Below are 27709 nucleotides of genomic sequence, written 5' to 3'. Positions count from 1 at the left end.
TAGGGAAATATTTTTATATTGTGAAGAAATTACATTGAGCCCTATGTGCTTGGAATTTGAACTGAAGGGACGGAATCAAACAGACAAGCATATATGCATATAAACAAAATGGTATGACTGTGTCTTGACTTAAAAATAAAAACTAGTTTAGCTCTTGGGCGTTGCAGCACTTCCTGGCTATTTGAGAGTTTATAGGGTTTTAAAGGATTAATCTCAGTGTGCGTCTAGAGGAAGTTTGCATAGGAGTTTGTTCCTTTCTGGCAGAGAGAGAAAAGGAAAAAGAAAATTAAAAGACTTGGGAAAAGAGGTGGAGATAGCAATTGCGCAGTTGCAGACATAAAAGTGCCAGAGTTGATGATAAATTAACTGCTTCAGATCCTGCTTTGCCATGTGGATCCTATGGATCAAGGTTTTAACATGATTTCTATGCACTTTTATGAAAACACTTTTACCTTGCTTCTCTGGCCATATGCTACAATGGAAATCAGATTTCTACCGTAGTATTTTCAAGTGGAGTCTTAGTTTCATTATGTGTAGTAGTAGTTATTTTTAGTCACATCTAATTGACATAAAATGTTAGACAGGAAATCTTTACCCTCGGGACACAGTGCAAACTTCATTTTAGTTAAGAAAAACCTGTGCTAACATCTTCAACTTTACATGATAATTTAAAATACTCAACCCAAGATGCACAGGCTGTTAATGCATGGGAGTAGCTAAAGCGTGTTTAGAAATGCTAACTGTTAAAGTTTGGTTGTTTTTTCTAAGAGTAAGCCCCATCCTGGGAAGGTTTGCATCTGTTATTAACTGTGGTCGCATCAGTAGACAAACTGAAACTAATGAACTAATGCCAGAACACCAATGCTGGGGTCCAGATCCTGTAGCTGGATTGGTACAAGTTTCATGTTTGCTTTTCTGGAAAAGCTTTGTTGAAATTCTGTGCAAGTGTGAAGCGCCATTCCTGGAGATTATTGCTGCTGTTGGAGTGCAGGGTTTTTCTGCCCAGCTGTGTGCATGTACTATCTTCTCTTTTTCTGTTGATTTAAAACATTGCGTTTGATTTGTGATCCTTTTATTGTCTTGTGTACCATAACGCAGCTGTAATGCACAGACTTTACTTCTCTATGTTGCCTCATTCTTGCAGAGCAGGTAAGGAGACTTTCCATCTCTTGTGTTTTCGACATTCTTACGTATATATTAAGTAGTCATATGAAATGAGCTGTTTAGGGAGAGCAAAGGAAAGCACTTTCCATTCTGGTGTAGGGAAAATTGACTCCTGCTTTCCTTTGGTGACTGCTTCAGCAGCAGCACAAAATTACACTGCTCTTGTGCTTAATCATAATGATAGTCTAGGCTGCTCTTTTACATGTGATGGCCACGTGCCAACTTTTGGATTATTTTATTCAAGACTGCAGTAAAAGATGAAGGTAGAGTGGGAAATAACTTATTTTAATAGGCCTGTGTAGCTAAAGAAGTTGCCTACTGGGTCTGTCATCTCTGTTAATTTGCGTGTCCCCTATGGACAACTACTGTCATATAGGTGATCATAACCTAAACAGAATATGCATGTAACAGAAAACTTCTATCATATTAAATACAGTTCATAAACACAGTTTGGGACTACAAAGTGCTCTTGTTGGACAGGGACAGTCAGCTGGGGTGTGTGGAAGCAAAGGAAAGTGGTTACGCACCATTCCAGTTCTGGGAAAAGGCATCTTGATGTGGTTGATACAATGCCCGTAGCTGATCAGATTTAACTCTGGGTTGAGAAATAGCTGGCTCCAGGTGCTACTGATGGACCTGACTTTAAAGCCTATTTGCATTTGTATCTCGAGGCATATAAGGGTGTAGCTGATAGGCACTCATAATGACTACAAATAGCTTTCTGTTGGTTTAGTTCCCCTAATGAATACCAGCAAAGTAGAGGTTGGAATGCTTAGTAACGGGAGTGGGCTGCCTTTTGGGTGCTAGGTAGCTCTTGAATTTACTTGGTTGTAGTATGAAACACCACCCTCAGAGGAGGCAGCCAGAGAGTTTAAGCGGCATCAGTACTATTAATAAATTAGAATGAAACTTTGGACAGCGAATGAATTGAAAATGAAATATATCAAGGGTAGGGGAGATTGTTGAACCTAAACTTGGTGGTGTATGTAACTGAGCTACGTGGAGTGAATTCTAAATGGAGGATATTTAACGAATTACTGTGTTTGTGTTTTTTGTTGTTGTTGGGTTTTTTGTTTGTTTGTGATGTGTTTTTTGTTTTTTAATAGCAGCACTGGCATAAGTAGTTTTTGTTTACAACAGTCTATTCCTGTTCTCACCCTTCCCTGTCCTAACCAATTTGTTGGTATAAACACTTGCATGGTGATGCAGGTGAAAATGAAGTGCTTCTCTAGGGGACGGGAAGGTAAGAAGTGACTATCACTAGATCAGTTTCTTGAACTAATTCAGGATGTGGACACAAACATTTGTTTTGACAAGCTTGGCGGAGTAATGAGGGCAGAAATAGGTTGACTCATGGTGGTGGATGCTTAAGTAATACAGCTGTTGTAAGAATATGCCTAACAACAGATGACCATGGGTAAATGCTTCACCTTTGTTTTATTTAGAATTATTTTTTTTTCTCTGTTATGTCTAAATTAAACTTTGCTTTGTTTTATTGTTGATTCTCAAAACTAGAGAAGAATGGCAAAAGATTCGTCCTAATTCTATGAGGTTATTTATGGAGAGAGCTATTTCTGTTATCAACTCAGTTATTCATCTTTCTTGAACAGTACACAAGATCACTGTAGTTTGGATACTTACAGATCTGTTGACAACAGAGAAGACCTGGGCTGGCAACCTATCACTGCTGTGAAATGGGTGCATCCAAAAATGGAAGAAGGCTGTACGAGCATGGAGTTTTTGCTTTTTGGATGTTTGGAAAATATGGAAATAGGACATCATACAGAATCCCAAGCTGTCTGTTAAAGTATCAGATAACTTGGATGAAAATTTCTGCACTTCTTGTTCTTGCTTGCAACTTTTAATGGGGAATATCAAATATTGTAGTAAAAGTATTCATAGATCACTTACTTGGGAGCTTGAGAGATCTTTGTGTGAAATCCTAAGACCAAGAGTGTCTGTAATAATTGCAGTTGCAACTGCTTTTGCATTCATTAAAAAATATGTATAGTGAAAGAAAACTTCTGAGTTGCATAGCAGTATACATTTGGCAGAGAGCTCAGGTTCTTGCTTTCATAAGGCTACAGTGGGATGATGAACTGCCTGAAGTACTGCACCATAGAAGTATAAATGCATTCAGAATTTTCCAGGCTCAAACTGTTTATTAATTAAAGCTGACAATTTCAGAAGGAAAAGTAAAAGCACAGCCAAAACTTAGTTGGCAGTAGTTTGATAACTGAACGTGTGGGAGACTTTTTTTTCAGAAAATTACTGATGTGCTGCCTATTGTTTGTAAATACCTTCTTTACCTTTTAGCTGAAATGCTGGTCTGTTATTTTGTTTTGGTTGATTGGGTTTTTGTGGTTGGTTTGTTTGTTTTTTAAAGTTTCAAGGCAAAAAATGTGCTTTTTGCAGCCATAAAAGGTATGTGTGTTGAAAGAAAACTTCCAAGTTGTGTAGCAGTAGATGGCTTGCAGAACACTCCTGTTCTTGCTTTGCTAAGGCTGCAGTAGTGTGGGTTCGGGAGGATTTGTGTGCCATGCGTTTTAGGTGACATGTACGACAGCTCAGGTCTGAACATAGTCCACACAGAGAGACAGCGGTTACAAATGGACCAAGCTTGTTGATTCAAAAATGGAGAAAATGAAGGATATTTGGAATGCGATGGAATGTTTGCAAGGTAGATGTAAAGTTTTGTGGATGTTGTTGGGTTCCAGTAAACCATAGCTTCATAATAACTCTTTCTTAAACTTTCTGGCTTATGGATTTGTTAAATAAGGACCACATTTATGTGTAGCAAAGAAGGATAAATCTGTTCTGGAGACTTCACGGTTAGTAGCATGGCTGTGTGCTTAGTAGGGGGAACTACATCCATTTCAGTTATGGAGTAGTGGATGTCAGAGGAGACTGGGTGGAAAAGGTGAAGACTCACACAATAGGTTTTATATTAATGCATTTCTACTTCAAATAAAGTGAAAGTGGTCTGGCTTGAAGCTCTGCTGCGTTTAAAAGACCATTTTAAAAGAAAAGTTTTAATGTCAGAGTGCTCCTTGTAATGTTTATGTATCCTGTTTCCAACCTTCTTTTGAAGCAGAAAGAAAAAGTATTAAAATGTTTAACTAAACTGCTAATTATTTTCCCAAATAAACAGGAGACTCAAAGCCAAAATATTTACATCCAAGTTTTCAGTTATATAAACAATGCTAAAATAAATAATTGACTCCTGACCTGCTGTCCTAAGGGCTATATATCTTGTTTACAGGTGTAAGCCTGTTTACTGGCGCGTGAGGCATGGGTTTTCCATGCCATGTCCTGCAGCTTCTCTCTTGCTTTGTGGGTTACTAGGGGCCTCTTGGTGTTTCGTGCTGGAAAACCAGTTACGTGAGCTCCGCATTGTGATTTGTGTCAGGCTTCATCCTTGTCATCAGACAGTGGTGTCCTTCCCCCCTGCCTAGAGAACCTTCCGGCCTGGTGGATTTGGCATGACTGATGGTCTCCTTTCAGAGTTCGTGTGTCTTGGTCCATCTCCTTTTCTGAGTTCAGTTGGATCAGTAAAGCATCTCTGAGGGTGATTGTGCTGCATCTTGCCTGGACCCCTTTTACCAACGGGTGCAATCCACTTGCCCTTGTCTGCGGTTGAGTCACCTCACCCTGTTTCCATTTGTTATGAAAGCAGTTTAATCCTTTTAAGTGGAATCATAGTTTTCCTCTTTGTTTAAAAGTGTGGAAAATGGAAGATTTCTTGTGAAACCTCACAATAACGAATATTCACCAAGGACATGACCCTTTCTTCCTGCTCCTCCCAAGTGAGCACAACTCTACTCCAGTTTGATTTTGGTGTCTCTATCACTCATAATTTGCCTGGCAATCCAGTGCTTACATTTATTTCTCAAGTGCCAAACTATTATTTTTCCGGGAGGAGAATTCAGGAAAGCTAAATGAAGAATCAGCTCATTTCTGATTGGGTATTTTCTAATATTTAAAATATTCCTGCCAAATCTCTTTGTCTGTAGAGGCTTTCTTTTGCAAAAAGATAAGAACCTACTTGGACTAATAAGTGGTTGAGTTTTATTTTAAGCTAATGGTTGCTGACTTTCAAGAAATGATCCTCTACCATTTTTAAAAAATAAGAAATATTAGATTTCTTTTACTGTATTCCATGAATATTCTAGGATATATCTTACCAGCTTAAATGAAAGATAAATGAACTGGCAAGATTGATACTTCAAAGGAATCTACAGTTCATTAGGAATCCTTCGTTAGTTAATTGTTTGTAAATGTGTCCCTTATGCATGTAAAAGGGTTTAAAGTATTCTGTGAGCACTGAGGTCTTTTATCCCTTCAGTTGCTTATGGAATACTAATGAAAGTAATGTATGTGCATCATGTGGAAAATATGTTGGCAGACAGATACCTGCGGTGCCTTAAATGCTTTGGCATTGTCTTTGTGTAATCAGCATAGTTGATCCCTACTTCCCTTAGAGCTTTATACTTTCAGAATAAGATCAAAGGTTTATATGAAAATTTAAGCAAAAGTAGAATTCACCTATTTTAGAGATGAATGAATAGATAAGCAGAAGCTTAAAAATAAAACCTTAGGCACTCCGGTTTATAATATAAAACATCTTGTAGGAACAATAATTACAGTAGTTATATATATTTAAAAATCAGACATCTGAGATGTTAACAGAAGAATTTCCTGGAATTAAGTACCTGTGTGATTAAACTTTTGCGATTTGTTTTCATGATACTTTCTAGAAGAGCAGATGTTTTATGCTGTGTCTGCGTGCTTTGCTAAATTAATAAGCTGACTTGGCATTGAAAATACTCTTTGAGGAATGCCAAAAAACCCCCCTCTTAAGTAACAGTTAAAATATCCATTACAATTTTGGGGGGTATTCTGTCTGCCTCTTTGTGGCACTGATTCTTTTGTTACCATTTATTTCTGCTTAAAATGGCATAGAGCAAGTTGGATGGCTGTTCCATTGAAGGCTGATTCCAGTAAATGTTTAGTGGAATAGAGGAAAAAAGAGTATCAACAGTTAAATTTAAATGATGATGCAGATGTGGTATCTTATTGCTAAATAGAAAATATGTAACTCGAGTGGTTTCAGTAAAACTACAGGAAAACAAAGCAATTACATTAAAACAAGGTTATGAGCAAGAGTACTGTTTATAAAAAAATTCTGTCAGCAATGTTTTCGGAATATTGTTCACGCTGCTTTATCAGAAGTGAATTTTGATGTTTTAAGATTTTATCTCTACTGTATGGCAAAATAATGATTATTTTGTTAAGAAAATTTCACAGTATTTATCAACTGTCCTCTCTTTGCAACTGACACTCCACTTTCTGTTTATGATCAGTTGCTGCTGAACCAGCAGGGACGAGATCTGCATCTGAAGTCAGAGCATCACCAGTAAATGCATTTGGGTTCAGTTTGATAACACTTCTTATATGTGTGTAGAATCTTAGCTGTAGTGTTGTAATGGCAATATATTTTTTCCTGTAATTATGATCTAATGGAGGGCACAGTGAGTTATGTATGCCCATCTACTTACAAAATATCTCATTTAGGAAGGAATTTCTAAGAAAACTCTGGGTTAATTATGTTCTTTGAAAACGTTGTTTGAGTGGACTGGCTGAACAGTACATTTACTTCAACTGAAATGTTGAAAGTAAATATAGAAACGGAAGCATTTACCTTCAGCTGAATTGCTTCAGCAACTTGTAAAATAAATAAGGATATTTGGGTTATCTACCCTGATTATAATGAGATCAACAGTACTCAGTATTCCTAAACTCTGCAACACTGAAGTGCAATTTGGAATAAGAGACTGACTATTGACCTTGCAGTTTTCTGAGAAATGTGCCAGAATTCTGACTTTATAGAAATAAGCTTTTATCAGTTATTTTCGCACTTTCCTATATTTCACAATGGAATTAAGAACAGACATTGCAACCACGATTTACTAGAGATGTTCCAATGGCCTTTCACTAGTCAGTTCAGTTAAACATGTATCAAAATTGTATTTGAAACAGCTACTTTTACTGTTACTACAATAAGCTTTTCCTTTGTTTTGGGCAAAATAGGAAATAGGACTGTCTTCTCTGTTCTGACTTTTCTGCATGTGTGTGCATCTTGTCAGTAGAAGTTCTGTGTTATTAATGCTATGTGAGGCTGCTGCTCTTACTACAAAATGAAGTCACTTTATAGGCAATTCCTAAGGCACTGCATAGTTTCAGTGTCTCTTGGACAAGTTCACAGGATCGTATTACATCAGGCACTAAATGTCATAAGCATCAGGAGGAACTTGCTATTCTTTCAAAATGTAAATTAAGGAACCCTTCCCCCTCGCTCTTGCAGTCGGTAGATAATAGTGTTAGTATCTGAAGCTGTGCATACTGGGGAGTAAAAATCTGCCTGAACTACAAAGAGATCTCTTGTCTACTTGCCACAGCATGTTTTTGAAGTCTTTTGTGTAATAGCAACTGTTTTAAAAACATATTTTGTTGAGGAAAAAATACAGTAGATCATAAAATGAGAAGGGCGGGCTTGTTTCCGATGTGTGTGAGAACATTCAATCCTACGAATATTGATGTTAGTCCAAGAAAAGATTGATTTATTTAAAATTTGTTTTAGTTCTCCTCAAAAAGATATGGATAAGAAAAACGATGAAGAGCAGCCTTTGACTGCGTGTAACCAGTACCCCAAAGAAGCGGTGAGGAAACGTCACAATTCAGGTCGAGGTTCCAGGGGCAGCGATTCTTCCAGGACCTCCAGAAAAAGCTTCAGGCTGGACTACAGACTAGAAGAGGATGTAACTAAATCAAAGAAAGGCAAAGATGGGAAATTTGTCAACCCGTGGCCAACATGGAAACCGCCAACCTTGCCAAATATTTTGAAATGGTCCCTCATGGAAAAAAATAACAGCAATGTGCCATGCTCGAAACAGGTAAATACTTGCAAGTTTTCTGTTCTTGATTTAGACTGCTTTTACATCTGCTCTAATCAATAAAATAGGATAATTTCTCACTAATACTTGCTAGACATCTTTTGGAGACTTTTCTAAGTGTTGTTTTTCTAGTTTTATTATCACTTCATTTTTTTCAGAAGGTGGGTTAATACTTTCTTCCTCTTTAATCTTTTCTCTCCTCTCTGTTAGTCCCACACCCTTTGATTTATTCAGCTTGGTTTATATTTACAAAACCAACAAAAAAGGCCCCCTAGCTCAGTCATAAACCATAGCTACACTCTTTCCTTTTTAACAGGTGTTGCCTTAGGAAGCATACTACTAACATCATTTGTATTGAATGGAATAGCTATGGCATATGTAATTTTTAAAAATTGCCTTTTTTTTCCCCCGAGACTGCTATTTACTGTATATGTTACATCTTTTTCATGAAAATGTAATAAATAGTTGCTCTGATTATGGAGGTGTTTGCAAATCTATGTTTTTCTGTTTCAGTACACCAGGAGAAAAAAAAAAATCATATGTTAAAACTAACCTGAGCAAGTATTTGTACCAAAATACTAAAGGTACAGTGTCAGTTTACTTGGAAACACCATTATTTGTTCTTGGTGTATTGCTTCTGTCAGATATTGTATATAAAGAAGCAGGTGGGGGGAAGCGACCTCTGAGAGAAGTTTCTTTTCCATGAAGAGTAGTGGATGCTGGAAAGCCGCGGATTATCTTTGTGGCCTCAAGAAGTATTAGGATGGCTGCAGTTTTGGCAGGATTACTTGTGCGTGTATTTTGTATTGTGTTGACTGCACTTGGGACGAACTGTGCTGAAGAGTATACAACTAGGGAAAACATTTTTGAACAAATAGGTGTTAATAATGCTTGTAAGCATCCAAGGAGGTATGCGTAAGCTGTAAATCTCACAGTATTTAGCGAAGAGCTTACACTTTTCATTTTTATTTTATGTGAATTACCTGTGAAGGAAGGAATTTGATCAGCTTTATGAACAGGAAAGCCCTGTTAATTTTAACACGTGATGGTCAGAAGTTTGGGGATTTCTTTAAGGATATGTGGCACAAAAGGTGTTTAAGGGAGAAATAATCTTGGCTGTAGTTGTTGTATAATAATAATTTTACTTCAGAAAGAAGCACAAAAATCCTGTTTCAGCCTTGGGATCCTTTCCAACAGTTTATTGTTTCAAATTTGCTGTCCTGCTTCTAGACATTATCTGCACCTTCTAGTAGCAGCAGTGGTTGTGCCTCAGTGTGTACAGCTTTCTAGGCAGCGTACTGCATGTTGTTATACTTCACCCACATTTGTGTAAAGTTCAAGCCTTGGCGTTTTCAACTGCCTTCGGCTGCTGCCCTGTTCCGTATGTGTACAACAAGCTTTGTATCTTGCCAGGAGTGGTCAGAAACCTGGTTAGTGACTGAAGCACCTGGAAGGCAGCGCTGAGGTGTGCAGAATACACAGCTCTTTGATGGCAGCGGAGAACTGCAGCTCTTCCCTTTAATTTACAGATTATCCCTGCAATAAAGGATGATTACAAAGAAATCTACACTGTACCAGTTGTAAAGCTATCTCTCTGACCCAGTTGGGATTCATTTTGGACTAATTTTATTGCTTTGCTTATGTAATTTTTTAATTAAGTGCCAGCAATTATTCAGGAGCTCAGTGAAGTAAACCAGAAATAGAAAAACCTAGACAGGAATCGATGAAATGTACTTCTCAGTCCTCAGCCATTTTGATGCTTGTTCTGGCTATGTTTGCTCCACACCTAAATCAACCTGTAAAGCACTTCTGAGCTTGTTTAAAATTCAGAGTAAGGGCACTGCTAGATAGCAACGTCCTTCGAGCAGACTCCTGCTTGAGTTTCCACGTTGAGTGTGCCCAGTGATACCCTGCTATGCTGGGCACGTTCAGTTTATCTGTACCAAGTGCTTTGCACACGTGAAAAAAAAAAAAAAAAAAGGCATATTATGCAGAAATGTACTTCACTGTGTAAAACTTATATGTATTATAATCATGCCTTCACAACAAGCCTATATCATTATCCAGAATGCATAGACTGTTTGTATTATCATTACAGGCTTTATTAATAACTTTTTCTGTGCTGTTGGAATATCTTTAGTTGTTGAATCAACAATTTAGATTGTTCTCATTTCTGTAAAATCCAGTGGTATTCCAGTATGCAGTAAGCGCCAAAGATCCTAAGCTAATTAGCTCGTCTTACCAAAGCCCGTCATGTGTTTCTTCTTGCTTTGCATGAGGAAGGAAAGAAAAACATGGGAGAGGGGGAAGGGGCACAGCAGGACGAATTTTTGTATTGCTCCAGTGATGAAGATAAGACAATACTAGGTACATTTTCCTTCTGTTGGTAGCTGATTTGACATTAATGCCATATTTCTAATATCTGTTATGATTCTTGTAGTATTATTATGTTTCTGGTTAGTCTGACAGAGAACAAAATGTACTATAGCAGGATAAAAGTTCCATAAGATTATGTATTTCATTCGTGATGTTGTTTTGTCCTGTTGTATGAGCTTTAAGAATTCCATATGAAGTATACTGCCAATAGAACTTGTGTTTTAGTTTGAAATCTTATTATTTGAGTAATGAGTTCATATTGCTTTAAAAGGTAATTCTGGGGATTTTAGTGTACTCTTGTAAAACATGGAAAAAAACCCCCTCCAAACACAAAACCCATGCACTGAGAAGTAATTTCTTTAGCTATTTTCCTGGGTGATTTACTAGGATAGCTCAACAAAATGCCTGATCTCTGATCTCATTCTCTGAGGAGTCATTGATTTGGATCAGAGGCCAGTTTATCACAAACCCATAGATCTCATACAGAGTCAGTGCTTTCCAGGTTTCACTGCCTTTGTGGTCTTGGTCTTGGTTTGCCTTGAACTTTTGTTCACAGAATTTCATTAAACTAGATCAGGATACCAGTTGTTTGAACTGTGCTACTCTTTATTTATCAAACTTCCTGTCTCTGTGTCCTTTACAGATGCCTTTTATAGTTAGTAGTTCTACCTTTAAATCATCTATTTGAAATACTTAATAGTATCAATCCTAGTAACATCCTTGTGAAGCTTTCAATGGTGCACGTGTTGTGGTTTTATCCCGGTGGGCAGCTCAGCCCCACGCAGCCACTCACTCAGTCCCCCACAGTGGGATGGGGGAGAGAACTGGAAGGGCAAAAGTGCAAAAACTTGTGGGTTGAGATAGAGACAATTTAACTGGTAAAGCAAAAGCTGCGCACGCAAGCAAAGGAAAACGAGGAATTAATTTACTGCTTCCCATGGGCAGGCAGGTGTTCAGCCATCTCCAGGACAGCACGGCTGCATCCTGGGGAATGGTTACTTGGCAAGACAAACGCCATCACTCTGAACATCCCTTCTCTTCCTTCTTCCTCCCAAATATGTACTGACCATGATGTCATATGGAATGGAATATCGCTGTGGTCAGTGTGGGTCATCTGTCCCACCTGGCTCTCCTCCCAACTTCTCATGCAGCCCCAGCCCACAGGTTTTGACACTGTATGAGCACTGTTCAGCAACAGCTAAAACATCAGGCTGTGATCAAGACTGTTTTGGTGACAAATCCAAAACATGGCACCCTATTGAGCTACTAGGAAGAAAATCAACTCTGTCCCAGCCAAAACCAGTACGATATGTTTAAGTTCCAGTTAAGAACTCATTGTTCACATCTGCCAGTTAGCTGGTTCTTAATCCACTTAGTATTCTTTGTTAATATTAGATTATACTAATTTTAAAAACTAGTTTGGGTCAAATGTCAGCAAAAATAGATTCATTTAGAGTTCTCAGAATAATGAGTGGTCTACCTTTAAAAACAACTACTTAGAACATTTTCCATAAAAAATGTACTTACTGATGTAAATTGCATTATGACAATTAATTATTAAATTCCATATCTGAGTTTAATTTCCTTGACACAATCTGATTTGTTGACTTAACCACATGTGATTTGGTGAGTTGTCCTAATTTCCATTTTTGAGTATTATGTTTTGTGGATCTTCCACTCTTTTTTTTTTTAATTCAAGTGTCACAATATAACACCCTGTGGTTCAGATTTCTCCTGCCAGTGTCGTTCCATATACTTAGAATGAAATAGAGGTAAAAAACTGATGATGCTTTCTTGGAGAAGCAGCAGTTTATCTCAGTCTAATACTCATATTTATTCTTGTCTGAATGGAGTGATTGTGTTACTTACTAAGTACTAACCTTATATTCAGCTTTATAAAAGGTTATCTATTTCTTGTTCCTGGAGACAGTAACGAAACTTTTTCAGTAGACATGTCTTGTCCATTAGCTCTCAGAAAAAGCAATTTCGTTAATATTTTATTACTTACAGTAGAACCGCAGGCAGGTGAGTGTGTGCATTTGTTTTTTTCCCAACATATGCCCTCCAAATCAATAAAATATTGTGCAGAAAGGAACTTCCCTGAAGCTGTCAGGACCATTTTAGCAAGGGAAATCCTCAACTCCTGAACTGTCACAGCATCAGCTAGGCTTTCGAGGGAGCAGGTCAGCTCTGGCTAAGCTGAGTGACAGCACTCATGTCCTGCCCCACACCAGGACAGGGAGAACTTGGCCGGGAAGCAGAAGTGCTGGGACATCGGTGGTTACCAGGAAGACAAGAGTGTCAAATTTGGAAGTGGGTTGAACTGGAAGCTGTCTGTTTTCCTCATCTAGATTCATATTCAGCTGAATCGGTTCTCTGACCCATCAGACCTGAGTGGGGACTGCATAAGTATTCACACTGGAGCAAGAGGGGAGGTGGGGGAAGGTTTCCATAACTTCGTTACACAGGAGTATGGATTTAGGTCGATTTGAAGCCATTCATGGGGCTGCATCCTGAACATAAAGGGAGATCAGTATAGTGATTTATTCAGTAATAATTAAACTTTAATTACCTTCTAGGCTTCAATAAAACATCACGAGAAGCATAGCTAAGTGCCTTAAGGTCCATCTTTAAAATGAGATATGAGTTTTAGTTGGTGTTTTATGAACGTTCGTTGAATTATTGGCAGGATGGGTAGAGGGAATTGTAAAAGCTGACGTGAGGCAAGTGAGGTTAACCTCTGTGTGCTGCCTCATACATGATGGGGAGAGAGAGAGGGTCTGCTGAAGGCTGAAAGGACAGAGCTTGTGCAGAAAGCTGTTGGGAACACGGCATTCTCTTTCATCCACGGGTTTGCAGTTTATTTGTGCTAGGACTTGGGGGATGCATCGTTTAGTTGCATAAGCTAAACTTGAGCATTTGTTAGTGTGGCAGTGTGTGTATATGTGTGTGTGTGTATATATATATATTCTTTTCCAGGTCACAAGACTAACCGATTGCAAAGCCTTTCCTGGGATGCTGTTAGTGCCTTGCAGTGCTTTCGCTGCAGTACTTCCAGACTCTTGTTCTCTGTCAGTAGGTGTCCTGGCCTGATGGGATGCTCTCAGGCTTGCTCTTCTCTCTTGACAGAGAAGTGAAAATGTTACAAAAATCTAAGGTGAAATTAGGAGGAAGTGACTGGGAAACTAGTCATTAAAAAGGCATCCGTTTTGCATTGTAGTTCTCTGGTTGCCTAAAAATATAATCAAAACACTAGTCTGGACTGTAAGGATTTGTGTCTTGTATGCAGTTTTTGTTCCATGGCCAAGCACTTTCTGAAATCTCTCATGCATATTGTGTTCTTTTTTTGCTAGGAACTCGATAAAGAGCTTCCAGTGTTAAAACCTTACTTCGTTCAAAAGCCAGAACTTGCTGGGAAGACAGGACCTGGTATGCGAGTCACATGGCTGGGACATGCCTCGCTTATGGTGGAAATGGATGAACTAATCTTTCTTACTGATCCAATCTTCAGCCAGCGAGCTTCCCCTACTCAGCTGATGGGTCCCAAGCGCTTCCGAGGGCCTCCGTGCACAGTAGAGCAGCTCCCCAAAATAGATGCAGTCGTGATCAGCCACAACCATTATGATCATTTGGACTACAACACCGTCAGGAGTTTAAACGAGCGCTTTGGGAGTGAGCTGCGCTGGTTTGTGCCTCTGGGGCTCTTGGACTGGATGCAGAGATGTGGTTGTGAGAACGTGATTGAACTGGATTGGTGGGAAGAGAACTGTGTCCCCGGTCACGATGCGGTAACTTTTGTCTTCACCCCTTCTCAACACTGGTGCAAAAGGACTGCAACAGATGATAACAAAGTTCTTTGGGGCAGCTGGTCTGTCTTGGGACCTTGGAATAGGTTTTTCTTTTCAGGAGATACTGGATATTGTGTTGCTTTTGAACAGATAGGTAAAAGGTTTGGACCTTTTGATCTTGCAGCCATCCCCATTGGAGCTTATGAGCCAAGGTATGAAAATCAAAGTTTGATCAAAATACGTAAATGAAATGATATACTGATGACAAAAAGATACACCCAGAGTGAAAACTGTAGGTATACTTTATTGAGAATATACAATAGAATACAGAGGCAAAAGAAAAGGAAATTGCTGAGGCAAAAGGACATGGCTGAATGACAAAAAAAAAAAAAAACAAAAAGGCAGGCAATTGGCAGATGGAGCTGAGATGTCTAGAATGCTTGCCTGTATATCTGTGGTGTTTTTGGAGAGATTTTTCTTCAGCCTTAAGCACAGCAAGGATGAATCAGATTACTTTCTTCCATGAAAAATGTTGAGTGAAAATCTGGAATTACTTTTTTTTTTCTGAAATAGCATCACTTAATCTAGCCCATTCAGATGCATGCAATTTGCTGCATTTTCCCCTTGCTTCAGTCTTTATGCTGGTTTTGCAATTTATCTGGAAAGATGATTCCTTTATAGAGCGTGAAAGATCTGTTTGTTCAGGCATCTGTATCCTACTTAGGATGAGGTATCTAAACTTTTAGATGATAATGCTCATATAGTGCTGGAAGCAAAGCATGTATAGGCTGGGAAGGGAAGATAGGAATCAGAATAACATGGTAAAAATCTGATATCTTTTAAGAATTGCCAGGTTCTCTCTTCTGCTTTACCACTCTTGCCTCAGGCTATCTCTGAAGCACATGCTCTTTGGTGTGTGCTGCAAGTGTGAAATTTTTTAAGGGATGGATTTAAATCTGTGGCCTTAATGCCTCAAGGCATCAGTAATATGTCCTTATATTATTAAAAATACAGATAAGGAAAAAAAAAGTTTTGAAAAGGGGAGTGAAATACATTAACTGCTATATTGTGGGCATGTTGGTATCTTCCAGCTTGTTGATTTTGAGTGTTCTGTATGTTGTCCAGACGTACATGCTCCATAATTTTTTTTATTAGGTGAGCGTGATGAAAGTAAATGAAAGTAAATAAAAGTAAAGAAGAAATCTTGACTGAATTAGGTGACACAAAAAATGTACTTTGTATTTTGGTAGGTGGTTTATGAAATACCAGCATGTGGATCCTGAAGAAGCAGTAAGAATCCATATTGATATTCAAGCCAAGAAGTCTGTAGCAATTCACTGGGGGACCTTTGCTTTAGCAAATGAGGTAAATTTCAGCACTACACGAGTTCAGATTCCCTGAGTATACAATCATGCGTGAAGCTTTGCTCTTGCAGTTTAACCTACATATCTGTAAATGCATTCTTAAAATGTAAACTTTGTATGAGTGAAAATTTACAATACATACCAAAGTTAAAAACAATACTTTGCTTTTCATAACCAATTACGTAAAATATTTCCACAGTTAAGATTAATTTGAAAGTACTGAGTTACTGGAACAAATATGGAGGATTTCTGATATCTGAAAGCTGAAGAACATGAAAGGTGGGGAGATGTAAGCAATAATAAAAGTAAGCTCAGCAGTGCATCACCTGGAGACTGTAAGGACTGCATGCCTGTAGGTCAATACAGTATTAATCACGTCTGTCTAGTAAATAAATGGAACAGCATTTTTAATAGTTGATTCATAGTTAAATACCAGCAAAAATATGAAAAACTGAGTTAATCTGGGTTGCCCTTTTTTTTTTTTTTTTTTAAATTTGTTTTATTCCCAGCCCCCACCAAGTCTGCAGTTCTTACAAGGAGGTTACCCCAGGTCCCTTAACAGTGACTAAAATGCAGTGAAAGGGAATTATCTACATCCCCTTTGACACACCTTGTCTGGTAGCTGTTTTTCAACTTTATCTTTGCATCAGTTGCACCACTTTATCTTACAACTCAGTCCTAATGCTGTTAACTATGTTCACCTGGTGTGTCAAGTTTTCTTGGATGTAACATTTTCTATGCACAATGCTTCTAATAAGCGGTGTCACTAGTGCCCACAGTGCAAACGCTAACGTGTAATTAGAAGCGCAAAAAAATGGATGATTCCTCCCTCATGATGCCTTTTCTGAAATGTAAAAAACACCATGAAGTAGCTCCAGGGGGACCTCACTGAAATAAATGGCACTAGTTTTTAAACAGTAAAGCTGACAACTTCGTTTTACTGAACGAGGGGAAGCACCCTCTGCTGCCCTGCTCATCCTTCCTCTGCTTCGGAGATTAGTTCAATTCATTGAAGAAGATTGAATTTTGGATGCTAGTTATATGCTTTCTTTTCTCCCAAATGCTGCCATGGTATATTGTCCCTCATATTATTCTTATTCTTCCAGTATTACTTGGATCCTCCAGTTAAGCTGAATGAAGCTCTTGAAAGATATGGCTTGAAAAAAGAAGACTTCTTTGTCTTAAACCACGGAGAATCACGGGACTTGAGTACAAACGATGGATTTGAATAATGAAACAGTAGCAGTTCTTTGTCAGCCTCGTTTGATTTGAACTAGCAACTAATGTTACAACTATTAATATGATGTACTTACAAAGTAGATTTTTTTTGAGTGAATTGGATTTTTAGATGCCACGTTTGTCAGCTGCAGAACTCAAACTTGCATACCAATTTCATGATAAATTTTACTACTTACATTGTTTATAAATTTTGAGAGGTGATCTAGAAACTGGTTAATATATAAAATATTGTCTGGGAATAACTTGCAGTTTCAACTCTTATGTACACCACTGATAAATTACTGTGGGGTTTGTTTTTTTTTTTTTTTTTTTTTTTGAACTCTTCATCTTACCTGCAACAGCAATAATAACCTCAGCACAGGACATATTCTTGGAATTAATGGCTGACTTGAATTGGTCATTGTCAGAATGTCACCTCCCATGTGTCAGTCATTAATCTTGAGGTTATGCCCTGTACCTTGACAGCTTCACTGTATGATTTGTGGGGTGGAGTCTTCCAATACAGCTGTGCTGTTAAAGCACAGGCACAGTAAAATAATTATTTTACTGAGTGCTTCTACATTTTCATATATTGATCAACGATAAAAGCTGAATTTCACCATGATCTAAAGAATTGTGCCTTTTAAAGAGAGAGATTTAATATTTAATATTGCATCACTGATGTGTAAAACTTACTGCTGGCCAGAGTATCTGCACAATTTCATTGTTTTGTCAATATTTTTAAGTTAGGCCTGAATGTGTCTAAAATGACTTTCTTGTCCAATGCAGTACATGAAATGGAAGAATCCCTTAACAGCGCTTGTCTTTGCGTTGACTCAGCCTACTATTAAGTACTGGTTTATAAGTGAAAAGTCTTAAGCAAGGGCTGTGTGTTTTCTCTTTGTTACAGCTTCCCTGTAATTTTAAAGTTGAATGAGAGCTTACAACATTGTTCAGTATTGTAAAACTTGGCTAAATGTATCTGTATGAAATTGCCATGCTAATTTACAGAATTAAAGCCTATTGTTGCCAATAAAAAGGGTTGCTATTCTCCTTCATAATTCATTGGCAAATCATTTTTTTTTTTGTTCATGATTTGTTTTGGTCTTCAGGATGTGTGTATTTTTTTGTTGTTGTTCTTGCTGTGCATTACATTTATGTTCATACTTGATTAAGATAAATAAAGACACATTATTTCCCTGCAACTTAAAGATATGAACTTCTGGCAACTAATTAAAACCAGTTCATGAGATTTCATGCTAGGAACAAACTGAAGTAATCTTTCAACTGTTGACAGTTATCTTTTAAAAATTTGTATTGGCAAGTCCTGGAAGTCTTACAGATCTTAATACCAGCAAAGAACAGCCAAAGGAGGCAAAGATCAGTTAGTCCATGTTCCTGCTGAGGAGGGGTTCTGGAACAGAGGGTTACACTTGTATGTAAGAAAAAATGTCTTATATTCCTTTGTTGGGATTCATATTTGACAAACATCAAGATTTCTTTATTTGAAAAGTTAATTCTAGTGTGGTCTAGATGTATTCACCAGAATTTGTTCAAAACTGGTTTAAAAGTGTTAATTTGGGGAGGGTATTTCAGATGAACTCTCTATTAGGCCTAATTATTTACACAATAACTTCAGTAACAATTTAGATAACATAATGCATATTACATGTTCATAATACTGTGGAGGACAGGAAGCTGCAGGATGTTTTGAGTACTTGAAGGACATGGTTAAAATTGAAGTTGTTTGTTTGTTTTTCAGTTTTAAAAATCATCAGTAAGACTATTTGTAAAATCCTATACTTTAGAAAGAAAGAATAGAAATAAAATACAGAATAACTAGATAAGCAGCCACATAGCAGAGAAGTACTGACTTACAAGGATCAGACACTAAATGTCAGGATGGTGTATATGTTTTGTTTGGGGTCTATTAATTCACAGCATTTGTATGTAGAATGGTGACTTACACCTTGCTTGGTGCTGATACGATTCCATCTAGGGTGTGGGATAAAGAAAATTAGACACACTTGTGTGAAGACACTTGGAGAAGTCTTGCATAATTTTAAAACATCTCAGTAGCATTGTTCTAGGAAAAAACATTTAAAAATAGGTCTTTCTAGACCAGAAATTGAAGACTGAGAAAACAAGATTTCAAGTATTTTTAGAAAAGGGGACAATGGTCACTTGTTTCTGTCAGCTATGAAAGCGGAGGATAAGAGATCAACATTAGTTATCACAAAGATATTTGAAAAACTTATTTTTAGGTTAGAGAACATGGAGGAGGACATCCAGACATCTCCATTGCTGAGCTTAAGAAAACATATATATATATATCAGATATACCTGAACAGCCTAGTCTGAGTTCCCGACAGAAGAGAAAGATGGGATTGGTAAATTCTGAGTGTCTGACCTAGCCTTTATTTTTCTTTATTAAATACAGAAGCAAAAAAAAATTACATCTACAAAAAGTGGCAAAACATAAAGTGATTGTAATGCAATTTGCTTATTACAAAATGAACAGTGTCTTTGGAGCAGTGGGAAGGAGAAAGAGAAGTTCAGTGTCAATGCAGCAGGGTTGTCAGAGTTGTGACTGGGAATCAGGCCAACTTCTATTTCTGCCTTAATTGTATTCCTGATGAGTTAAAACTACCTACATAGATAAATCAGATACATGTAGCTTGACCCCTGTATTGATCAGGGCATCGATACATTGTATTTTCAAGGTCACATTTTTCTTGCAGCTTTAGCTATTTGCAAAGTTGCCCACTGAAAATAAATATCTACTGAATTACAGAAAAAGTAGAGAATAATATTTTATTACGAGCAGAGTGGGTATATTAACTTAGAAAGATGAAGCATCTGGTAACAGGTAATACAGGTCTCTTAAAAATGTGAAGTAAAAAACTTGTTTTCTAGCTTTTACATCTCAGACTTTTTTACTTTATGGTGTGGTTGTCAGGAAGTTTTAGTAGTCTCATTTTAGTATGAAGGGTTTTCTACTATGTTTTACGTTCATCAGTAAAACTTTCTTCAGGTTCTTTTACAATGACGTTCATATGTATTTCACTTCATTTTGAATTAACACTGCATGGATGACTAAAACTTTATGGGGGCTAACTCAACAGAAGCATTTGTTCTGATGACGTTTCAGTTGCAGAGAAAAAGGGGTAAAGCTCTCGAGGGAAAGTGGGCTCGAGGGCTGCTACAGACCAGGAAGCTTTTATAAAGATGTGTATGATACTGCTCTCGTAGACTTTTTTAATAACGCTGAGAACATTGAATTGCAGCTGTAGATAATACTTGACTCATAATAAAATATTTTGGAAAATATGTATGCTTTCCTTAAAGTGACAATTTTAGAGCAAGATAAAAGCCTTTTGATTTTTTTTTTCAAGTGTGGAAACCTTGCATGACTGTGGTTAACTGCACTGCAGTTTGGCTAAATGGAGTATATGTATATAATGGAGTATATGATGATGTAGTTTTAGAAAATATTCTGTGCAGGTAAGGTGAAAAAACATAGGCTGGGTAACTTTAGTACACAGCTTTCATTGAACACACTAATTTTGTAGGAAGCCAAGGACGGTTTATTGTTTTTATTTAATATTTTCTAAGGTTTGGCTGCACCCATTTAGTAAATATCAGATTAATAAAATGTAAATACCTATCTTTAATTCCTAAATCTTTAATGCACCATTCTACAGAGGTATTTATTCAACAGCTGTAAATATTTAGGGCAACAAAAATTCTTTGACATTGAGAATATTTCGATTGACTTTACTCATCCATTTAAAATGTTCATGCACATATGGAAGTTTTCATGTTTTAAACTATTCCTCTCCCTCTGTGTACATTTACAAGCTGTACAGTGGTGTCTCAATACTAATTACACTATTGCTTTTATCTTGCTCATAAAATAAATCTGTTATCCCCTCTATATTAAATACATTGCATTCTCTTTTGTAGCAACTGATTTGTACCTAGTAATATGGTAGTATTCAGTAATTTGTTTGCTGGGTTTTTTTTAGCATAGCATTCTTAAGATTCGATATTTTCATCAGGTCAGTCTTTTAAAAAAAATCACTATTGTGTTAATATTCTCACAACTTGCTCTTTCACTTCTGTATCCGGGTGATGCAATAAAGATGCCAGTTTCTGAGCGAATGGGGTAGAGTCCCTGCACAGTGTAAAGAAAATGGAATCTTCACTGTATTGGTCCTGAATCCCAGTGCCATCTTCAATTCTCATGTTCTTTTTCAAGTTTGTGGCAAACACCAGGGCTCTAAGCAGAATATCTCTGTTTATACAAGTGTCAAAAAGTAACAGCAATGATGGCACCTAGGATTTTCAAGAAATAATCCATATTTAATCAGCAGCAGTAAGTGCATGTAACTAAATCTTGTAACTTCAATTAAAAAAAAAAGAAAGAAATCTGCACTTAAACCATGTAGAATAGAAACCCTATGAAATACCCGAACTCCATATGCTGTGAAAGCACACCAGAAACTTGCACAGCACACGTGTTTCCTCTTTAGAAAAGACCAGCTTGTGCATCACGGGCTAATAAATGCTTTGTACTTTCAATCTCTGAATGTTTTTATGTTAGCACATCTGTTAAATGGTAAAAGGATACGCTTTTAACAGAGAACTGAGTATTTAGCTACCCTAATCTTGGCTTAATAATGAAAAGCTGGTAGTGTCTAGACTAGCTTTGCTCATGGCAGATAGCTCAAAAATAAAAGCCACTTGATTAGGGGAGGTGGAGGAGGATGCAGCACCACTCCAGGCCCTGACTCTGTGTTCTGGTGTGAGGAAAGGATTCAACTGAACTAAACCTGTACGCCTAGGCCAGCAGCAGCAAACGTCTGATAAAGTTCTCCGCGAAGACATAAGTAAACGCACAGGGAAAGTTCACCTACAGTGCTTAGAGAAGAGTCTTATGGCTGTGTTTGAGTAAAGGGATGGGGATTTAAGTGGACTTTGGTCCCCTTAGGTAGAGTACATTAGCTGTAGAAACAGCTGCGGAGAAGGCTCATTTATAGTACCAGTTGTATTTGATGTTTGTACCTGGTCAGCATGTCTGGAAATGAGATTTGGGCTTTGGTTTTGAAACTTTTCAAGGTACGGGGTATATCATATAGAAAAGTTCATGGTTCTACCGCTTTGGTGGAAAGAAGAACAAGCTCTTGCATGTCACTGACTATCTGGAATGGTGCACAGGCAGTGTGACCAACTGTCTTCAAGTCCATTGGCCCTATGACTCTCCCTCTGCACTCACGGTATCTGTATTACACTACACTCTGGAAGAAGGATAGCCTGTGAAGGAATGTGCACTTCTAGCTACTAATTTTAACCAGAATTTTACTCTGGAGTTGCATATATACTTCTAATACATTAAAATTATTCTAATGTATGCACATATCTGCACACATATCCACGTAAATGCTAAAAATATCATGAAACACAAGAACCTTACTTGAGCTCTAAGAAGATGTCTTGTCATGGCTGGGTTTGCAGATAAGTTCACAAGTACTTTCAAAACTTGAATCTGAAATGAGGAGCATACAAGTTCATTGCAAGCTCCCAAACCGCTAAGTACAGCAGTACAGGGCATCAATAATGTCAGTGTTCACTTGGACAGGAAAAGGTAGAATGGGACAACTAACACCTTGAGTTCTGCACTGCAGTCTTTGGTATGGGAAAAACAAAGCTTATGGAGTCCCTAGAACATATGTACTAAGTATAGGTATTTTAGAAGCAAATTCAGTTTGCCTTAAACATCAACATAAGGCAAGATCTATAAACAACTCAGCAGGCAAAATATGGAATATTTTTAAAATACACAGAGGATAGTTAAGTACTGTATTTAAAATGTGATCAGAAGTACATCCAAATACACGTGTACTTTCCTGGACCATATGACACTAACCTTTTAACTAAACACTAGGAAAAGACCAAATGCTACTTCCTGTACTTAAGTAAAACAAGTCTGCTTAGTGTAGTAGAAACTTGTGTTTTGGAAAACTAGTTTTGATCTGACAGAGCAACTAAGTACATTGATATCCACGACATCGTGAATAAACACCGAATTTGGTCCCTATTTGAAGCTTTTATTTTCTTTCAATATTACAATAACTCACAAATAAGCACCATTTCCCACTGCAGTCACTAGAGTTACAAGAGATGTAATAAGCATAAGGGAATAGAAATCCATAACTGAGGTTATCGCTGCTTGGTGTGTTTCCCTGGAAAGATTCATGCATCAGTGAAGCCTTTCACATGCAGATCCTCCTTCCCCTGTGACGCAGCAGCAATGTGCAGCGAGCAGAAGAGAATTCTGGAGTCGCTACAGCAAAGGCACAGGACAGCAGGAGTGCACACAGCGCTGGTTTGCTAGAGCTCTAGCTCAGCAGTTCCAATATCAAGATTCCCTTCCTCCCCTTTTCCTGAATTTACGTTAAGTAATATAGATCCATATTTTATGTATTTTATGCACTATCTGCTATCATTAATGAATATTTGATTTTCTAAGCCCAGTCTAAACCATTTTACAAAAAGAGTAACAAGGAGGCAAGTAAAGCAGCTCCATAAATGGTCAGTAACAATGCATTACGCAGTACCTGTGTTCTTTCAGTTCCTTCTGAAAGCAAATGAAGAAAGCATGGAATGGAGTTTATCATCTTATGGTGGTAGTCACTGGTAACAGACATATTTGTCAACAACCTGAGTCCAGCTAGCTGCAGATCAGAGTTCAGGGAAGCTGACTCAACACTCCTACAAACTTGTGTAATATATACCTGGAAAAAAAGGGAAGGAGATAAAAAGACTTTTTTTTAATATGAGCAGATTTTCTATTCAGAAATACTATCAGTAGCCTAGCCACAGTAGTGTAAATACCTCTTGAAGAGTGCTGCCTGAATACATAACCTGATCAAAGGTGTGGAAACAAGAACATTCTAACATTCTATTGCCGTGATATAAGCAGACATTACAGAGTCTAGCTCACTAACCTTCTAGAATCATAAATTGCTCTGAAAACCCAGTCTCTTTGACTCAATCTCAGAAGTGGCGCATTTTCTTTAAGGAGTTATTCTAAAAAATCACTTGCAGCAACCAAGGTCTTCTTAAATGTTGAGAACAAGCTAAGGACAAGTCTCGGAATGAAACCCTTTTTTCCAACCATTCACTGGAGTACTCCTCAGGAATGGTGACGACAACTGACTTTTAACAACTACTTTTTACCAAATTTTCTTCTGGATGACAGTATACAATGAATCGTGGAGTCCTAACTAAGAAAAAAAAATTACTTTGCTTTTTCCAAAGGAGCTGTTTTCTACCTCTATGCCTATATGAATATTTGCTGTTGGGAAGCACTACTTTAAAAAAAGTTGCTCAGTGTTAAAGATGCTGCAAACTACCACGTACAGTCAAACTACTGGTTTTTTACACTAGTGAAAAAACTACTAAAAATCTTCAAATGTGTCAGCTCACTGCTTGGACACTTCTTGAGCTATTGATTAATCTGATAATGTCAGAAGTGGATGCTTTTTTGATGGTGGGTCCTTTCTCATCCTTACCATCTACTGAATTTACCAGGGGGACTTATTGCTATCACACACTTTTTTAAGAAAAAAGTATCAGCCTGAAAAATTGGTCTCACTTGAACCCAGGGGATCAATTACTGTTTTCTTCTCCCATGCCTAAGAAGTCATGCTACGTTCAGTCTGCAATCCAGCCTATTAAACAACCACTGATGATCTTCTAGATGTGTTTGGAAATCACCTTGCCTCAGATAATTCCACTATAATCTTAGCAGCACAATCTCTAATAGCATTTGGTGAAAGCTGAACACAAACTGCCAAGTTTCCAAACTGTCTTTTAAAAAAAAGCCAGTGCCAGTGACGCAGTGCACGTTCAAGTTCTCCTTCTGGCCTTGGGACACAGAGATCATCCAGATGTGCTGACTTGTACATCCAACCTCAAAACATTTTGGCATCCCAGCTTGTAGTTAACAAATATGCTGAAAGCCCTGCACTGTCTCCTGTGTCTCAATTGCTCTGATTTTTCTCTTTCAGAAACTTACCTGTATCTCTTCCTGATTTTTAATATTCATACTCAAATTATTAAGCGCATTTAGTGCTTTTTCTTTAACTTTGGGAATGCAATCTGAGAGCATCCCTCCAATAACGGAAAGGCCATCCAAATTTCGAATTATATCCTGAAATATAAAGCAGATATTAAATAAGATTTTTCAAAATTTACACTAAATGGTAAAGGCTTTCCTCAAAGTTTCCATTTTAACTCAACTGGAAACTGTGAATGAAGACTTCCAGAACAGACTATTCTGTTTGAAGAGAGAGTGTCAGCAGATATTGCTTTATTGCTTCCATTAAGAATAGACCTGCTTAGGGTCAAAGTATTATCTGACAATGGCACAACACCTTCACTTTTAAAATCTGGCCTGCAAAGCATGCTTAAAGCATTTTAGATTATAAAGAATCAAAGGTAGTTATTGCATAGTAAGTTTATAGAATAGATGAGCCAGGCCATAGTACCTAAAAGTCCTGACTGAACAGAATCCCAAGATGAAGCTTTATGTTACTATGAGTAGAAGTTATGAAACTTTATCTATCAATTACACTTGAATTTTTAAAAAGTCTTTCTCACTTATACTCTAACCATCACTGAAAAAACATGTACTGTTTTCAAGAAAATGAAAAATGGGCCAATGTGCCTTGGGATTCAGTTATGTTCTGTTCTGAGAGATTTATATTAAGAAAACAGCTTTGAGAAGCTCGAATAGACATGTCGTAAGTATCATACAAAAAGAAAAAAAATGAAGAAAAAAAAAAGGGTGGGACCCTGGAGGTTAAACCTTTACAAAGGCATGAAAATCTACATCCAGCTCAAAGTTTCTCTGTATCATATTTCCAATTCATTCACAGAGAACCGGATAGTTGGAAAGCTGCTAAGATGTAAATGGCATACGACAAAAGATATATTAATATTTACAGCACTTTTAAAATATGGAACTCTGTACAGACATTAGGTTGTACAAACATTAAGCTGAGATAAATTTTGCAAAGCTGGTAAATGATATTACTTGGGCTAGCAGAAATTAAGGCATAGACATAAAATGGATTTTAGAACACAAGCTATACTAGCTCTCAGTCCTGCGTCACTCTTCAGCAAAACAGAACCTCTCATCTTCCGTCCTGACTGGTATTGAATCACTGTTGTTTTCTGCAGAACAATACTTACTTGATTTACAGAGAAGGCGGCACTGTTGCTGAGGGTGATTAAAGCTTGCTCTTGAATTAATGGATCATCTGTGACCTGGAGCAAATGAATAAGTTTCTGTAGAGCATCCGCATCCATGGTATGGGTTGACACTGGAGTACTGTTGTCTGTCAGTGTTTAAAAATAAAATACTTGATAATAAGTTTGAGACATTTCACTTAGTTACCACTTAACATTTTTCACAAAGCTGAGGTTTAGCTCTCTGTTGTGGGACACGTTGTTCTGATTGTACCCAACCATCATATCATGGAAAAAAATAGTGGTTTACAGCAGGACTACAATCCTTTCCCTCACCCTGAGTCCTCTGATTACCTCTTTTCAAAGTATTAAAAGAAATACCTAATAAAAGCTTGGGGTACATTACTCTTTAGTTAACCAACAGCAAACCTTGCCTTCAAAATTGTTAGGAATAGTCACCAAACCTGTTAATTTTTTTCCCTTATGTTGCCTGAAATGAAATGTGGTAATCTGTCTGGACGCTGTAGAAAAAGAAAACAAAACCTCCAACTTGCAGACTACTACTTCCAGAAATTATGGTAACAATGTTTTGCTAGTACCCTGAGGCCCTTTGACAAAGTAACAGCCAGAATGTTATGAATTGCATCACTTGGCCAACTGAGGAAGGCTGTTTCTGAGTCAGGATGATGTTATGGAGCACAAGGCTTTCATAAAAGGGTAACACAAATGCCATCAAAGACAATTTTCAGCCAGGTTGGAGGCAGAACTATTTAGCTAGCTGCATAGCCTGAACACTGATCCGTGACTACTGCACTACTCACAGATGACTCGAAATGACTTTTGAGAAGATAAACAGCCCTTTACAATTCCACATATTTGCTGCCACCCTCCCACTAGTCAAACATCATAGTATTCCATGGAGGAAAAGAAAAGGAGAAGAGAAAAGGAGAAAAGGAGAAAAAAAGAGGTCTAAGTTAATAGAAAAGCTAGCTTGAAAAACAAAATTGTTTTTTATCCTCACCCTCATATAAACACTTTGTTTAGCTTTGAATTACAGGGGAACATAAATAAGTTTAATAAAAGGATAGCAAAAAAAAAAGAAGACCAGGAAGTAAACACACCGATAGAACATACACTTTAGGGGGCTTAAAAAAATAAATTAGGCTTTTTAAAAAACAGAACATGCTTAGAGCCCTTTAAAACCGCGGCCCGGCTGCCAGCGGCACCGCCACACCGGGGCAGAGCTGCCCCCGAGGCCGCTGGCGGGCGGGGGCCCGGGGCTGCGCTCCAGAGGCGGGGGCTGGGACCGCCCCGGCCCCGCCACGGCCGCCCGGGGCCTCCCCCGCGATCACCGGCACGGCGGGGCCCGGCCGGGGCCGCTCGGCCCGCAGCCGCGCCGCGGAGCTCCCGCCCGCCCTGCGCCTCACCTGAGGGCGGGCCCGGGGCGGTCCCGGCCGCAGCCCTCGGCCCTCGCCGGCCGCCCGCCGCCAGCCGCCACAGGCAGTAGCAGGCGCCCGCCCCGAGCACGACGGCGGCGGCCGCTCTCACCGCCGCCCCCCGCCGCTCGCCCATCTCCCCCGGCCGCCGC

At 38.2% G+C, this 27709-nt stretch overlaps 2 protein-coding genes across 4 annotated transcripts in view; one reads left to right on the top strand and one right to left on the bottom strand.

The window, feature by feature from the left end:
- NAPEPLD (N-acyl phosphatidylethanolamine phospholipase D) overlaps positions 1-18004 on the top strand; it is a 21414-nt gene extending 3410 nt beyond the window's left edge. For both annotated transcript variants that reach the window (XM_065632263.1, XM_065632271.1), the window contains exons 2-5: positions 7805-8117; positions 13847-14493; positions 15532-15646; positions 16752-18004. In XM_065632263.1, coding sequence (XP_065488335.1) covers positions 7805-8117; positions 13847-14493; positions 15532-15646; positions 16752-16877 — 1201 coding nt within the window. In that variant the 3' untranslated portion in view covers positions 16878-18004. The remainder of the gene's footprint in view (positions 1-7804; positions 8118-13846; positions 14494-15531; positions 15647-16751) is intronic.
- Positions 14579-27709, bottom strand: ARMC10 (armadillo repeat containing 10). 2 transcript variants are annotated; one of them, XM_065632280.1, is made up of 6 exons: positions 27549-27709; positions 26125-26270; positions 24947-25081; positions 23484-23660; positions 22340-22411; positions 14579-21201 (listed from the first exon to the last, which is right to left on the bottom strand). In XM_065632280.1, the coding sequence occupies exons 1-6, from the start codon at positions 27691-27693 to the stop codon at positions 20947-20949; spliced, it is 930 nt and encodes a 309-aa protein (XP_065488352.1). In that variant the 5' UTR covers positions 27694-27709; the 3' UTR covers positions 14579-20946. The 2 variants fall into 2 exon arrangements, with proteins under 2 accessions (XP_065488352.1, XP_065488361.1); XM_065632289.1 differs by lacking the exon at positions 22340-22411.

Source organism: Caloenas nicobarica, chromosome 1 (assembly GCF_036013445.1).
Source record: "Caloenas nicobarica isolate bCalNic1 chromosome 1, bCalNic1.hap1, whole genome shotgun sequence".
NCBI classification, from domain to species: Eukaryota; Metazoa; Chordata; class Aves; order Columbiformes; family Columbidae; genus Caloenas; species Caloenas nicobarica.
Note: the sequence above shows the minus strand (reverse complement) of the source record. Positions and strands in the feature narration are given on the sequence as shown.